General features: G+C 38.8%; 1 protein-coding gene across 3 annotated transcripts in view; it reads right to left on the reverse strand.

The window, feature by feature from the left end:
* Nucleotides 1-18,002, reverse strand: part of ZnT49B (Zinc transporter 49B) — a 174,189-nt gene that overhangs the window by 68,490 nt on the left and 87,697 nt on the right. For 2 of the 3 annotated variants that reach the window (XM_067145625.2, XM_067145624.2), the window contains exon 6: nucleotides 7,905-8,028. In XM_067145625.2, the coding sequence (XP_067001726.2) occupies nucleotides 7,905-8,028 (124 nt within the window). The remainder of the gene's footprint in view (nucleotides 1-7,904; nucleotides 8,029-18,002) is intronic. The other variant, XM_067145626.2, reaches the window with a different exon arrangement.

The following is an 18,002-nucleotide window of genomic DNA, read 5'->3' on the forward strand; positions in this document are numbered from 1 at the left end:
AATGATGAAGTGAGAGCAGCCTGTAAACGTAAAAAGAAGGCTTATCAGAAATGGCTCCAAACAAGGGCCGAGGCAGACAGGGAATTGTATACAGATGAAAGAAACAGAGCAAAACAAATAGTTGAATCCAAAAAGAAGTCATGGGAAGATTTTGGTAATAACATGGAAAGGCTAGGTCAAGCAGCAGGGAAACCTTTCTGGACAGTAATAAAGAATCTTAGGAAGGGACGGAAAAAGGAAATGAACAGTGTTTTGAGTAATTCAGGTGAACTCATAATAGATCCCAGGGAATCACTGGAGAGGTGGAGAGAATATTTTGAACATCTTCTCAATGTAAAAGGAAATCATCATGGTGGTGTTGCAAACGGCCAAGCTCATGGGGAGGAGGAAAATGATGTTGGTGAAATTATGCTTGAGGAAGTGGAAAGGATAGTAAATAAACTCCATTGTCATAAGGCAGCAAGAATAGATGAAATTAGACCTGAAATGGTGAAGTGTAGTGGGAAGGCAGGGATGAAATGGCTTCATAGAGTAGTAAAATTAGCGTGGAGTATTGGTAAGGTACCTTCAGATTGGACAAGAGCAGTAATTGCACCTATCTATAAGCAAGGGAACAGGAAGGATTGCAACAACTATCGAGGTATCTCATTGATTAGTATACCAGGCAAAGTATTCACTGGCATCTTGGAAGGGAGGGTGCGATCAGTTGTTGAGAGGAAGTTGGATGAAAACCAGTGTGGTTTCAGACCACAGAGAGGCTGTCAGGATCAGATTTTCAGCATGCGGCAGGTAATTGAAAAATGCTACGAGAGGAATAGGCAGTTGTGTTTATGTTTCGTAGATCTAGAGAAAGCATATGACAGGGTACTGAGGGAAAAGATGTTCACTATACTGGGGGACTATGGATTTAAAGGTAGACTGTTAAAATCAATCAAAGGCATTTATGTTGACAATTGGGCTTCAGTGAGAATTGATGATAGAATGAGTTCTTGGTTCAGGGTACTTACAGGAGTTAGACAAGGCTGTAATCTTTCACCTTTGCTGTTCGTAGTTTACATGGATCAACTGCTGAAAGGTATAAAATGGCAGGGAGGGATTCAGTTAGGTGGAAATGTAGTAAGCAGTTTGGCCTATGCTGACGACTTGGTCTTAATGGCAGACTGTGCCAAAAGCCTGCAGTCTAATATCTTGGAACTTGAAAATAGTTGCAATGAGTATGGTATGAAAATTAGCCTCTCAAAGACTAAAATGATGTCAGTAGGTAAGAAATTCAACAGAATTGAATGTCAGATTGGTGATACAAAGCTAGAACAGGTCGATAATTTCAAGTATTTAGGTTGTGTGTTCTCCCAGGATAGTAATGTAGTAAGTGAGATTGAATCAAGGTGTAGTAAAGCTAATGCAGTGAGCTCGCAGTTGCGATCAACAGTATTCTGTAAGAAGGAAGTCAGCTCCCAGACGAAACTATCTTTACATCGGTCTGTTTTCAGACCAACTTTGCTTTACCGGAGCAAAAGCTGGGTGGACGTAGGATATCTTATTCATAAGTTAGAAGTAACAGACATGAAAGTAGCAAGAATGATTGCTGGTACAAACAGCTGGGAACAATGGCAGGAGGGTACTCGGAATGAGGAGATAAAGGCTAATTTAGGAATGAACTCTATGGATGAAGCTGTACGCATAAAGCGGCTTCGGTGGTGGGGTCATGTGAGGCGAATGGAGGAGGATAGGTTACCTAGGAGAATAATGGACTCTGCTATGGAGGGTAAGAGAAGTAGAGGGAGACCAAGACAACGATGGTTAGACTCGGTTTCTAACTATTTAAAGATAAGAGGTATAGAACTAAATGAGGCCACAACACTAGTTGCAAATCGAGGATTGTGGTGACGTTTAGTAAATTCTCAGAGGCTTGCAGACTGAACGCTGAAAGGCATAACAGTCTATAATGATAATGTATGTATGTATGTATGTATGTATGTATGTATGTATGTATGTATGTATGTATGATTTTCATCCTTAGTAATGTCATTGCATGCAGCCATGTTTGACGACTACCTGTCAAGCCAAAGAGTACACACTTCCTCTGATCACGGAAGAACACTATTACCTTTAATTCTCTAACCTTCTCCAGCATCCAAATATATTCAACAGATGGCAGAGGGTTCCTATTAACTTACATGCTACTAAGAGAAAAAAATTTACTTATAAGCAGACCCCATCATGACATACATCTTAGACATTATCTGGGAACACATATAGAAGAATAACCAACCTACACTAGAAAAAGTTCTCTGTCTGGCAAAAAACACTCCTTCAAGGCTAACCTATGATTTCACAAGACAACCACTGTACATAGAAGAACTGCAGTTTAAAATATCATTCTACAACACAATACCAAGCTAACATCAAGAACTGGATATTACAAAAAAGCAAATTTGTGGATAGATTTTTACCAGACAAACGGCATGATGATGTCAGAATGGATTAATTCTGTCTACGAACAACGGCATACCATATCAAGCTGCTTCTTAAATGTTCATAAAACCATTGAAAAGGCCAGGCAAACAATATGACTACGATAGGCATATCGAGCCAAGTTATCTCACCTATATAAAACAAAAGCTGCGGAGAAGCACGGGTCCTCTAGTAACATTAATTGTGGACACCTGGTACATGTCCTGCTCACGATCATGCTCTGCAAGACGGGTCAACCATTGTACCACAGTACTTTTTTTTTTTTGTTTTTTTTTTGTTTTGTTTTTTTTGTTTTTTTGTTTTTTTTTTTTTGTTTTGCTAGGGGCTTTACGTCGCACCGACACAGATAGGTCTTATGGCGACGATGGGATAGGAAAGGCCTAGGAGTTGGAAGGAAGCGGCCGTGGCCTTAATTAAGGTACAGCCCCAGCATTTGCCTGGTGTGAAAATGGGAAACCACGGAAAACCATCTTCAGGGCTGCCGATAGTGGGATTCGAACCTACTATCTCCCGGATGCAAGCTCACAGCCGCGCGCCTCTACGCGCACGGCCAACTCGCCCGGTGTACCACAGTACTAATCTTAGGATTGTTCTGTTCCACTTCTTTACAAGTATGTGTTGTTCAAGACATAATTCACTTCTTTAGTAAAGAATAGAAAATGTTCATTTATTGTAATTTTTCTCTCTTTAAAATCAAGAAAACTTTAGGAAAAAAAAAATTTTCTGGAGTGAACTAGAACAGTTTGTAAAATAATCAGGAAACTACAAGATCAGTTGAACATGAAGCTACCTCTGTAGATCAATGGTAGAGTGTCGGCCTCCAGATCCCAAGAGCGCGGGTTTAAACCTGGCAGAGGTAGTCGGATAAGTGCAGGGCGGAAAAAATTCCATTCAAGACTCCATGTCGTACGATGTCGGCATGTAAAAAAATCTCTGGTGACACATTTGGTGTTTACCTGACAAAATTCATTAAATCTCAGCCATAGACGCCCAAGAGAGTTTCGGTTTACTTTGTCTGCCATCTAGTAGGCCTAGAGTAAAATGGAACGTCGAAATTGACGAACAGGCAGCCAATTGGTGTCAAATTGAAATGTCTGTCCACGGTAGCTGAGGCCATACAATAATTATTATTATAGTTGAACAAGAAATTCAAATGAAAATATCTCCTTTTAAGTGAAAAAAAATTGATGATAGAAATATACCATTAAAATAATCACAATGAAAATATCTAACAAAACAAAATCTGTAAGCACAGTTCAGATACATGAGAGTGTAATAATAATCATCATGCTCCGGTAAGCCTTCCAGTTTGTCCTGTCCATCCACAGCTGATGTTCTACCTTTTGCTGTCAATGTACATCACGTTTGGTAATGTCTTTGAAAATTTGCTTTTCCCAACAATCACGGGGCCTCCGCCTGGCCTTCATACCCAACAACATTCCTTTCATAGCATTCTCTATGGGTCCTAATTGGAGTCATCCATCTCATATGTCCATACCATCGTAATCTGCTAAATTCTAAGGTTTCCTGTCCAATCCAAGTTTTGCCGAATACTTTATTATTTTCTCTCTCCTTGTCCTTCGGAGACATGACCAAAGGAACTTCATTTCAGTGGCCTGTAGGCGACATTGTGCAGATTTAGTCAACGTTGCTGCTTCCAGTCCGTATGTTAGAATTGGTACAAGATATGTTTTGTACAGCGTGAGCTTGCAAGCTTGGGGAAATGAGTCATCCCAAGTAATTGACGAACGGAGTGGTAGAATTTTGATGCAGCTTGTATTCTACTGCCTATTTCTTTGTTTATGGTATTGTCAGAAGAAATGGAACTTCCTAAGTATTTGAAGTTATTGATAATGTCTACTTCTTCATTTTGCAATCGCAGGTGGACTGCTTCAAGATTTCAACTCATCACTAAACTGATGGTTTTAGTTCAGCTGATGATCATTCCTGTTCTTTCAAATTCTTTTTACCAAAGATGTAGTTTAGCTTGAACTTCTGCTTCTGTCTCACTCCATTGCATAACATCATCAGCAAATACAAGTGCATTTGTTGTCTGATCCTTCATTTCCACTGCTTTTATAACTTCATCCATTACAGTAATGAAGAGAAGTGGTGAAAGACAACTTCCTTGCTGGACTCCGCTATTGGTTTCAAAACAGTTTGACCTGCCTCCTTAAATTTGCACACAGCTCTTTGTCTCTCGATATAGTTGTTTTACTCGAGCTATAATCTCATTTGGCACTTCTTTCACGTCTCAGACATTCCCATATGTGCTTACGTGGTACATGATCATATCTGGCCTGGCAATGGTTAATGCCATCCCCATGTCAACCATGACCCAGCACTGTCCGTCCCTGAGCCACCTGTTGGCAATCAACCTGTTACTTCTCCGCTCAGTGACCACATTTAATGTGAGGCTAGGCGATAGTAGTGACAGCACCGATGAGCCCCTCTCTTTGTCATCCCTTACTCATTTGCCTAATCAGGAAACGCTCCCATAAGTTAATTCCCTGTGCAGATGGCAGTGCTTGCTGCAGTTCCAGCAAGTGATCTCACAGGGGCCTCAGGGTTTTGGCAGTGGTGTGCGTCGCTCCCCTCTTACTGGATGAACTTACGGTGTGTCCTCACTCTTCATGGCTTTTAATCCGCAGTGACAAAGCCGCTGTTCCCTTCACTGCAACCATCCTCAGGACCCCTGAGATTATGCTCCCCGTTAAGCACCAGCCTTTGGCGGATCTCGGCGTCACTGAGTCCTTTACAAAAAACAATATATATATGTAAAGTAATATCTATCAATACGGAAAGAAACTTATAAACAACAGTCACTGAGTCCATCGATGAAAGTATAGACTGCCTCACGCTGGATGTGATCCTGAGGTAGCCCATCCAAAGCCGTTTTGGGCTAACTGCTTGACCTCAGTGATGAACACCTGTAGCAACTCATTGCAATGCTGTGTCCTCTTCCTTAGCTGGACTCGGGAGGTGGCTGACAGCTGGTGGTCACCGTAGCACCTGCCGAGTGCTTCCACAAACTCCTCATAGCTGGCACCCACCTGGAGGCTGCGTAGTATCCCTGATAATTAATTTTATAGACTTAACGTCCCACTAAATACTTTTACGGTTTTTGGAGACACCAAGGGTGCTGGAATTTAGTCCTGCAGGAGTTCTTTTACATACCAGTAAATCTACCAACACAAGTCTGATGTATTTGAGCACCTTCAAATACCACAGGACTGCACCACGATTGAACCTGCCAAGTTAGGGTAAGAAGGCCAGTGCCGTAACTATCTGAGCTATTCAGCCCGGCGCTTCAGGATTCATTAATGAACACAGGGAGTGTATACGTGAGGATTTACAGAAGGCAGAAGTATTCAGTCACCAGTATGTAAAGATTGTTGGTTACAAGGACAATGTTCTGGTAGAGGAGGTGACTAATACTGAGACAGCATTGAAATTTATCTATGATTTCTTTTAAAAAACATTTCTATTAATATATAAAAGTTAAAACTAGAAAAGCAGCTAGAATTGATAAGATTTCTGGGATATACTAAGGGCAATTGGGTTGAGATATAGTACTGTATCAGAAGCATTTATTTGATAACTATTTCCATGAAGGAGCTATTCGAATGCAGAGTTGCTGTAGTAGCCCCTGTGTATAAAGGAAATAAAAGAAATAAACATCAAGCAGATGTTTCTTTTTTTTTCTTTTTTTTTTCTTTTTCTTTAACAGTCTGCTTTTTTTTTCTTTAAAAGTCTTTAACAGTCGCACTGACACATATAGGCCTTGTGGCAATGATGAGATAGGAAAGGGCTAAGAATGAGAAGGAAGCGAACATGGCCTTAATCAGAGTACAGCCATTTGCCTGGTGTGAAAATGGGAAACCACAGAAAACCATCTTCAGGGCTGCTGACAGTGGGGTTCGAACCCACCATCTCCTGAATGCAAGCTCATAGGTATATCACCCAAACCATGCAACCACTTGCTTAGTAAAGCAGATAATTACAGGCCAGTCAGCTTGACATATGTTGCGTGTAAGCTCTGGCAATTATTTCTGATTATATTATGCATGGTTGGGCTGAGGATATTACTCTTAGGAGGCTTGTGGAAGCCTTTGAGTAGGAAATGGCACACAAATTCAACAGGAAGCTGCTGCCCTGCAGATGCGGCAGGGGACCGCAAAGGCTAAGGGAGATAACGCTGACAGGAAATCTTCTCTAACATTAGGCCTAGCAAGTCACTTGGAGAGTAATTGCAATCGCTTTCAAGACAAATATTAGCCTCGGATCGAAAAACTCAAGACAACGACAACAGCTGGGTGCGTATGACGGTGTACAGCCTGAAGCTTCACCAGCTACGAAACCTAAATAAAGACCGAGTTGCTGGATTGGAACCTTGAATATTCTAACACTGACAAATAAAACTGAAGAAATAGTTGATATGATGGAAAGGAGGAAAATTCTTATCATGGGGATGAGTGAAACCAAATGGAAGGAAACAGGAATAAGACACCTCCATCTAGACTATTAATTACACTGGTCTGGAAATAACTTGAAGTCAAGAAATGGAGTGGGCTTTATACTTCAATAAAGATATTGATGTTTGTAGCCAGATTGAATTTGTCAGTGACAGCATAATTAAAGTGTCAGTAAATTGGAATGGAGACAAATATCATATAATCCAGGTCTATGCTCCACAATCAGGATGTTCAAATGAAGAAAAAGAAGCCTTCCTGTCCAATTTGGAAGAACATATGGATTGTTAAAATTTGGTAGTGATGGGAGATTTTAATGCTCAGGTTGGATCAGACAGACTGGGTCCTCCCTGGGTCTTCATGGAATGGGGAACAGGGCGACAGAGGAAAACATTTTCTAGATACTTGTATGAGGAACAGGAACTATCGTTAAGTGTATTATTCCCTAAGCAAGAAGGCTGAACACACCAGTCTTTAAGTTTATTATTGTGTCTTTCAAGTCATATATAGAGACACTTAACACTTGTTTGTTCCTTTCCTATACTTATACTGTGTCTTCCAGTGCATCCACTTTCATTGTGTTGTTTTACTTAAGTTATAATAGACCTTATGAGTATCAGTGATGTACATAATTTCTACTCTCATGACTATGCATATTCTGTGAAGTGAAGCGACACCTTATCATGCATCATAATAACAGCCTAATAGTATAGTTTTCTCCATTTCTTTTTTAAGCATCCTACATCCAACAACCATAATTGAGAGTATATCTTCATTTTTCTGTCATATCCTTCTGCCACATGTACTCAAAAGAAGTGGTAAAAATCAATGGAACAGAAAGGCACTGTATGCAACTAAACTACATCTCTTACCTAGGAATGGCGATCAATAATCAACTTCAAGAATTCCCCTGCATCTTAAAAATCATGCTGCAATCCATACATCCAGTTTACTCACATAGCAATTGCTGTGAGGACCACCTTGCCGGATGACCCCATGAGACCAGAATCACATGGCATCTCTCTCCTGTCTTCCTTTCTCTGTAACTCCAGCAAATGTCGTTTCACATTGAATATGTCTGCTTGAATAAGAAACGTAAGCATTATATTAACATGTAAAACTAAATACAAACATAGTTTACCTTACATACAAACCTTTCAGCAGAATAATAACTCACTCTTACTGAACCATTCCACTTATTCTGTTGAAAGAAGAAGACTAAGTTTTGAATTTACAACACTATATCTTTTAGGAAAAATTACAGATGCAATCACAATAACTAATTTACTTAAGTTTTAAAGTATCATTACAGGTAACAACTAAATAACTGTCATGCACTCTAGTTGAGATGTGATGGTTTTAATTAAGCTGTGATGGTCACATTTTCATGTCATCTGCCTGTTACAATGCTGTGAAGAGCACAATTTAATACACTACTAAAATCAAAATATAATTTACCTGTCATCTGCCCACTGCAAGTACAATGTCACTGGTATTCTTTGGTACAGGATCAGTACATAAATATGAGACTAGTTTGAGAAGGCTTGGTATTAATATTTTCACTGTACAATACACGACTAAAATTATTGTAATGCAGAGCACAGACGCCTACAAGGCACAGTAGCATGTGAGTATGAAAGAGATACATTCATGTGTTAGCAATCAATCAATCAATCAATCAATCAATCAATCAATCAATCAATCAATCAATCAATCAATCAATCAATCAATCAATCAATCAATCAATCAATCAATCAATCACCACTAATCTGCATTTAGAGCAGTCATCCAGGTGGCAGATTTCCTATCTGTTGTTCACCTAGTCTTTTCTTAAATAATTGAAAAACAAGATGAAAATTTATTGAACATCTCCCTTGGTACATTATTCCAATCCATAACTCTCCTTCCTATAAATAAATATTTGTCCCAGTTTGTCCTCTTGAATTCCAATTTTATCTTCATACTGTGATCTTCCCTATTTTTAAAAACACCACTCGAACATCTTCGTCTACTAATGTCATTAAACACCATCTCTCCACCGACAGCTTGAAACATGTCGAGCAACTCGTCTCCTTTCTCCCAAGTCTTCCCAGCTCAAACTTTGCAACATTTTCGTAACACTACTCATTTGTCGGTAATCACCCAGAACACATATCGAGCTGATTTTCTTTGGATTTTTGGATTTTTTCCAGTTCCCGAATCAAGTAATCTCATACACTGGAATCATACTCTAGTTGGTGTCTTACCAGAGACTTATATGGCCTCTCCTTTACATCCTTACTACAAACCCTAATTACCCTCATAAGCATGTGCAGAGGTCTATCCCCAATGAAGGTCTTTCCTTATATTAACTCCTTGGTACTTACAGTGATCCCCATAAGCAACTTCCACCCCATCAACGCAGTAATTAAAACTGAGAGGACTTTTCCTGTTACTGAAACTCTCAACCTAAATTTTAACCCTGTTTATCATCATACCATTGCCTACTGTTCTTCTCACAACATTGTCACGGTCTTTTTGCAGTTTCACACAATCTTTTAATTTGTTTATTACTGTATACAGTAGAACACCATCTGCAAAAAGCCTTATCTCTGATTCCAGTTCTTTACTCATATCATTTATACATATATAAGAAAACATAAAGGTCCAATAATACTGCCTCGAGGAATTCCCCTCTTAATGATTACAGGATCAGATAATGCTTCACCTACTCTAATTCTCTGAGTTCTAGTTTCTACTAGAAATATAGCTCCCCATTCAGTCACTCTTTTGTCTAGTCCAACTGCACTGATTTTTGTCAGTAGTCTCCCATGATCTACACTGTTGTTCATCTAGTTTTTTCTTAAATAATTGCAAAAAAAATTTGGAAATTCATTGAACATCTCCCTTAGATAGATAGATCAATCGCAATGCAGTCCATCTGACCTCCTGAATCTAAGATATCTGCTATATCTTGCTAGAATCCTACAAGTTGAGCTTCAGTGGAATAACCTTTCCTAAACTCAAACTGCCTTTCATCAAACCAGTTAATAATTTTGCAAACATGTCTAATATAATCAGAAAGAATGCTTTTTCAAAGCTTACATGTAACACATGCCAAACTGACTGGCCTGTCATTTTTGGCTTTATGTTTATCACCCTTTCCTTTACACAAAGGGGCCACTACAGTAATTCTCCATACATTTTGTATAGCTCCTTCATGCAAACAGTAATCAGATAAGTACTTCAGATGTGGTCCACCCAGTGAGACTGTTCTTTAGTGAAATAATCACAACACACACATCCAGATATGCTCAACGTGCCATTCTTGAGGTGTGTTACCTATGGAAATTCTTGGACGTGTGAGAAATGCAAATAGAGCACACTGTTTGCAACATTCATCAATGTTAGAATGGTGAAGCAGATTCAGAGGACAGAAGGCATAAAGCATCTTCCCCACAGTGGTGGCATGCCCATATTAAGTTTCCTAAAACAATGGTTGCAATGAATTAGGTCTTTCAATAGGATCAATAGGCATCACGGACAACAATAATCTGTCAATAAATCTGGTTGGGATATCAGAGAAAGTTTTTAGCAAGTTACTAATAAGTAGAAAATTATGTGCAAGGGATTGTGTTTACAGAATTTGTAGTGCTAATAAGAAGGTGATCAAGTATTATACAAAATTATGAGTGGAAATAAGTCAGAGTTACCTTCACTACAGTCTGATTTACAACAGGAAAGTTAAAAGGAGTCAAATGGCAAGTTATGTCTAAGCTCCCCACCCACCCATAAACAGGAGAGGACATTGGTCAAGTTGTTAACCATCCTTCAATCAGAAAGTAAGTTAATAAGCCATCTACTTTTATGTCCACTTTCCCATCACGTGACTAACTTGAATCCACTACTGTCCATGTGTAAACCCTAACTTGTCGTTTAACTCACCATGTGGTTTTAAGACATAATACTTTCAAAAATGGGTAAGGCCAATTCAAATGGCATTATTAAGTTCTTAGAAGTGTATGAAAAAACATGAAACTCTGTAGAATGTATGGCATGATGATTATGTGAATAAAAATTGGTGGGAAGTTATGTTTGAGAGGCTTGTCAATGAACTGATATACCAAGACATGATTGGCATATGTGCTGAAAGTTCTTCTGCATAAATATTGCAAGAATTTGAAGCTGGCACCACTAACCAGATAACGAAGTGTTACTTCCAACTTCATTCACAGAGATATTAATGTTCTTATTCTTCCGAATCATGCATTCAATCACTGTCAATAGCCACTTCAATTCACTCCTTTCAAGAGTGATACAATCAGTTTTTCACTTCTTAGAGTAATATTTAGAGGATGGAGAAATCATGCATGAATGAACAAATGAATGACAAAAGCATCGGCCTAAGTTTTTGAATGCAGTTGAATTTACTTAACAACAACTACTACTACTATTTTTACTACTATCACTTTTATGAGCGCATAGGATCACTTTAGTCAGTCCATTACCCAAGTCTCTTCAAATGGACTGTTCAGGCCTTGTGGTCCTCCCAGTACTTTTTCATATGTTCCAATCTTCATGCTCTCTCTCTGGTGTTGAAAATATTCATGTTGTGAGTTTCTTTCTTATGAGTGTGAAGCAAATGTTTGTGTCCTGGATTTTTTCGTTTATCTTATCTGTGGTGTCTTCCGGTGAAAGGCCAATTTCCTTCAGATCCTCTTTTATTTCCCTCATCCGTCTGCATCCTGTTGTGGTATTGTTTGAATTATACTCTACCAGTTGTTTCGGAAGTCTCTAATCCTTCATATTCATTATGTGCCCAAAGAATCCCAGTCTCCTCTTATGTATAGTATCAGTGATGGGTTCCAACTCTTTGTACACGACTTTGTTGGCCACTATCCACCACTGTCTGTCTTTCTGGTAATTTCTGTTGATGCAGGTTCTTCCAATTCTTTTGATCTTCTGGAGTCTGTTGGTGTTTGATTGTTCATTCAGGTGGAAGAGTGTTTCTGCTGCACATGTGGCTTCCGCTTTTATAACCGTGTTGTAGTGTTTTAGTTTTGTGTTTATGGATAGGCTGTTTTTCTTTTTGTAGATGTTCCAGGTTAAATTTTTCTGCTTGTTTGTTTTTATCTGGATCGAGAATATTTTCATTTAGGTTGTTTGTTATTACTTCTCTGAGGTATTTGAAATGGGTGACAAATTTGACTCTCTTCTCAACTACAGGCAGTGCAACAACACAACTTAACATGTTCTTCTAAATAACTTGATGACTATGATAATAGGAAGCACTGAGGGAAAAATCCAATCCAATTTCTACTTTACTTCAACGCATTCTGGTCCTTGATGTCATGGATACAGTTCACTAAGATACTTTTAACATCAAACTAGAAGCCTTTACACAACCTACCTAAATGATCAGAGAAACCTGACATTATAACATCCACACAGAAATAACATAGATAAATGCTTAAACTGCTACTATTTTGTGTGTATTCTCAGCATCATAAATTTGTACAAAATAGGTGAGGACTACTTTTCATACAAAAGCTTACCATTTGGATTTCCTCCCTGGTCGATAACTGTACACAGAGAAAACAACTGCTTAGCTCATACAGAAATAGCAAATAGGCTACCCAACATTAAATAAATACACCGCAGTACTAGAATATGTGCCAAAATTGTATTTTATACAATTATTTCCATTTCATTTCCAATGTATAAAATAGAAAACTTTAGTTTACATATTCATGCTACAGTGATCTAATTTACAGTCAAACACGGCAAGGAAACTAACCAACTACTTCACAATAAAATGGATAACATGAGCCAATATTTCACCAGTATACAGAAAGATTGAAATGTCCTGACCGATCAGGAATAACTGTTAAATTAACCATTTTCTGGAAAAGCTGTGTGGTATACAGTGGTATATTACCTAAAATCTCATTGTGAACAACCCAAAATGCATCATGTCCAGTGGTATATTGCCTAAAATCTCATTGTGAACATCCCCAAAATGCATCAGAAACTTGAAATCTTTGACACATACTGTCACGGAACTGCTCCAACAACATACTAACTAAACAGAGAGCTTTGTCCACCATTTGCACATGTGAATATTTTGGAAATCAAGGATGAGTAGACACGAAAAGAATATAAGTTCCTCTAATCAGATCATTAACCACATGAGTATCTTTGACCACTGAGTATTAATGCATGATTTTAGAAAGTTTTCAAATGGACGGTGTTATGCATCAACCGGCTAAGCCCCAATTTTTAAGAAATGAAATTTTGATGCCACCTATTGCATAGGACAATGAACTACGTGTACGCAGGATTTTGGTGCCTTTTCTTTAATAATAGCCTTAATAAGGTAGAAAAACATAAGCACCATCGTCCCAATCAAAGATTTATATTTCACAACAAACAGCTATGAGCATAGATATTTGTAAACATAAAGCTTAGTCCTGCATCAAATGGATAAGCAACATATTCTCACTCTTTCATTGTATATACATAACTGACAATTAAGGAAAAGGTTATTATTTTCAGGAGTTTTGTTGCAGTTGCTGCTTAACACAGTGATCTAAATTGAGCATCCAATATTGTATCAAAGCATTATATTGTTACTTGTGTTTTTTCTACACATGGGCTGATGACCTAGATGTTAGGCCCCTTCAAACAACAAGCATTTTCTATACATACACTTTATTCAGAATAACAAGCTGAGCCTAAAATATTCTAAGACATGATTATGAATCAGCCTATAGTAAATGTGACTTCTAATGAAAAGGAAACTTCACACTGATTGCAGATATGTAACTATTTATGATATAATTACTATATGAATGCATTCCCTATTTCACATTCCCTATATCTACTCAGATTATAATGAGAATCAGTAAATTACAGAACCAGGGAGAACTAGCATATGGTATTTAAATTTTACACTATAGAATTGTCTTGGCAGGTAGCAGATAGGGACCCTCTTTGGAGGCAGCCCTGCCCATGGAGTGGTGCCCCTGCCTATGTGAGTCCCAGAGTACACTGACCCAGTGTGTATTATTTGTTAAGGTTCCCAGCTCAGGGTTATGAGTGAAAACCTCAACGGAATCCATACAGCAGAGAAGACGGAGTTCAGAATGGTGGAGATTGCAGAAGAGGCAGCCCAGTACTCAGCGAATAGTATGAGTACACTATTCATCAGCAGCATTTGTTTCCCATGTTAGCAGCAGCTGCAAGGGCATCTGTTCCCTATGAAAGGGATGGCCTGAATAATTGCTGGCAATAGCTCTAAAATGCCTTTGGGAGAGGCAACCCCATCGTAACAATAGCCTAAAAATGAGTTCTGGTAAATACAAGATGTACCATCAAGACCCTGATCTAGTAGGAGCTGGACAAGGGGAAATTAAAATGATGATGATAATTGTATAAGTTTCCAAATAACCCCAGAAATTTCTCTTCTGAACAGAACTGATTCAGGTCCAGTCATTTTGTTAGTTACACACCAAGAAGAAGCAGAGAGGACTTGCAGTGAAATAAAAAGGGCATGCACCATGCAAGTGAGGAAGTGGATTTAGCAGTTCAAATATTTCAGGTTCCCTATGGAACATCTATATAATCTGATGACCAGACAGGCATCAATTTTTGAAAATGAGACAAAGTCTCTCATAATGCATTGGCACTGCCGGTGGCTCTAAGTAGCCTACGCAGTGGTCTTCATGATATGTACTAGCCATGAGTCTTGGTAGGTGTGCTATTTACCAACTGAGGAGCCCAACTTAGCACACTGGGGCAAATCACTGACAACCAAGAATGAGTTAGCTGGAAAATTTATGATGTCCAATAACAGACCAACTATATTTGTATCATAAATGTACTCATTCGGGACAAATATTTCAGGTTCCTTATGGGAATCAACTATCATCAGTTATATCCTTCAATATGCAAAGAACTCTACCTCTTCCGCGTATCCCTACCAATGCTGTATTTTATAAATGTTTGTTATGGCTTGACAACCGCAGAATCCATGATGATGCCTCAAATAAAGAATTCTGTTATATATCTGTAGAAGGCAGGCAGGTCGTGGTACTCAGGAAATAGGCTCTCTTGTCTCTAAAAGCACATAAAGGAAAATACTGAGGTAGGAAAAAATATTTAATATTATGGTAGGATTCTTGCAGAGGCCAGAAGAGAAACATTAAGCTTGTCCTAGAAAGCCTTATTGAAATCACATCCAATTTTAGAAACAATAAAAATGAAGTTTCTTATTCCCGGTCATAGTTTTCTTACAAACATCAAATCTAAAATAGCACTGAAATTGACTGTGCATGAGTACATAGCACTGGATATGAACTACTGGCAATCCCACCCTCTAGATGATTATTTGAAAATAAAATCTGGGAACAGTACACTTTTACCTTGTGTAAAGAAGAAACTGACACTCAATATACAGCAAAAACGTTGCCAGACTGTCTACTAAATGTTGCGGTCAAATGGGCCATACACGCAAAAATTATATCAACTATCCATGACAACACAAGCAATGTGACTGCAGCTGTTATGTTATTGCCAAATGTGGAGGACAGTATGTGTGCTCCTCACTCCATCAATTTAGCAACTATGGAAGCACTCCTCTTACAGAGTACAGCATGCTAGTTTTTCATTTCAACTATTCAACTGCCGTTTCAAAAGCAATAAAGATGACGCCAGAGTTGTTTGAAGTCCCTAACCATACATCATACAGGGTATTTCAATTAGATGGAACGTAAGTTGCATATGGTCGAAGGACAACTAGAACAAAACCACACTCCCGTAATGGCTGTGTTGGCGAATGGAACAGTGACATCCGCCCCTCAAGCAAAACGTTTGGAAGAAAGGGAAGAGGAATGGATTCTGCCGGAGGTACTTGTACCAATTCTCAAACACTCAGAAGTCTCCAATAGAGTCCTTTCAGGAGGCTTACATAGTGCGCTCAGTCATTCATACTGTCCTTGACAAACACCTTGCCGCCTCTACCTGCGCTATCAGTACCGGTGCTGTAGACTCCCTAAGAAACGCACTACGAATACAGTTGGAGTCCCGTTTTTTAATGCAGTTGGGTTTGGATTTAATTTCCTCAAACACATCATTTGCTCAGTTAGCTCAATGCATGGATCCAAGATGTGAAGATCTCATGGCAGATCTTCAGACCAAAAGAGATCCACCATAAGGGGAAAAATCCAAAATCCACAGTATGGCCTCCGCTTGTCCAATGCAACAAGTGAAGTTGGAGATATGCAACTACTAGTACCCCCAACTTCTTACTTAAGAAATCCACACAAAGTGTACCTTGTAACGTGCTACTGCCATAACCTCTCCATCGACGTTCTACGAGTTTCTGCAAACTTCGTCGCATGTACATCTCCACATACTCTACAATTTTATGTTTCTACAAGACTATAATGCTATTATTATTGTCTGCTCTGGTTATCAATACTTCTTCCTATCATCGGAATTACCTTACTTTGCTCACCTGTCGTTACCCTCCGACTTTTCTCGACACACTGACCGCTGTCTTTCTGTCTGCCTCGCACCTACTACGTCATCTGCCACGTCACTTGATCTTTCTCGAATGAACTAGTCTTCGCTTCCGGGCGTGTATATATTGGACTGCTTGGCCCGTCTTCGGCAGACTGGCATCATCTTCTGTAAATAGTGTGTGTGTGTGTGTGTGTGTGTGGAGGGACTACGGACCTCGCACGGCTTGCCGTGTGCTGCGCCATTTTCTTCCCTACCAGCTGATGGAGTTATTCTGAAAGGACTTTGGTGAGCTAAACATATCATTTATTAAACTTGTTTTGGAAACTTTAATACTCGGCCTGTTTCGGCATGTTGAGTGACGGCATGCTATGAAAACTTTCAAGGCCTTGGTTTCGAGTCTAACTCCTTGCCACCTTCAAAACTGATTAAGATTAATTGATTTTTAGTGCTGAACACTTGGTGATGTGGACTGAGCCTAAACATCGTCAAACGGAAACTTTCACAACCTTAGATGATTCTGAAAAAAATCTATTGGCAGATCAAACATTCTCCAGCATTACGCAGTCGGAGTTTCCTTTCTTTTCATCCTCACTTATCCTTATTGTACTGATCCTCCTTTTTACCCTACCCTTTTCTCTTTTATTAGGTGTGTATGCTTTTTATATTAGGGCGCCCTGGAGGCGTATTTGGTTTTTTTAGTGTGGCCAAATATTTCTTGATCTTCATGGTAAAAGTGTACTTGTTCCCTCCAAATTTGATCAGATAATAATATTAATAATTATCCTTTGAGGTGATTGTGTGTGTGACACCTCTCTTTTCAAAATAATGATAGTAATAATTGAGAAAACTGGTTTTGTGATCTAGTTCCATTATATGGTTGAGATTCACGCTGACACAGTGTTTCTATTGTAACGATTTTTGTAAATTTTGTCCAAACTTATCTGTGGGTTAGTCCCCTTTCGAAAACGTTTCCTCTAAAACGGGGACCCGAGCTATTTTGTCTTTGTAATCAATGCCTGGGATTTTTGCTCGGACTATTATCTTCTTGGTTAACAAGGTGTATATTGTGATAAACTTTTTTCACCAATTTTATTGACAAAAAAAAAAAAAAAAAAAAAAGAGTTGTTCTTTCAAAGGTTTTGAAACTCTACATAAGAAATATATCATCTGAGATGGTTATCTGTATAACTTTGGAAAAACTGTTAAAGCACAGACCTTGCATGGCAGTTTCTTTTTAATCTCTTGTATATATATTGGTCAATTTTATTCTGTAGGTTTAGCTTAATTATCCCTTTGATACTTTCCTACAATGTCCAGGGTATATTTGAGGATCTATTTTCTCCAAAAATGTTAGTGTGTACTGTATTCTCATTAAAGCTGCTGTTTCCAATACACTTGGTCATCTAAAATTTTTTTGTAACGTGGTGTTCTTTTTTGATTTTTGGTACCAACCACGGTAAACCTCTCCTACTATCCCCCCCCCCCCCAGTACTGCTTCCGCTCACTCTGCTCCTTTCTTGTTTGATGTGATCGACTCCTCGGTGCAGTGTT

Source organism: Anabrus simplex, chromosome 4 (genome assembly GCF_040414725.1).
Source record: "Anabrus simplex isolate iqAnaSimp1 chromosome 4, ASM4041472v1, whole genome shotgun sequence".
Taxonomy (NCBI): Eukaryota; Metazoa; Arthropoda; class Insecta; order Orthoptera; family Tettigoniidae; genus Anabrus; species Anabrus simplex.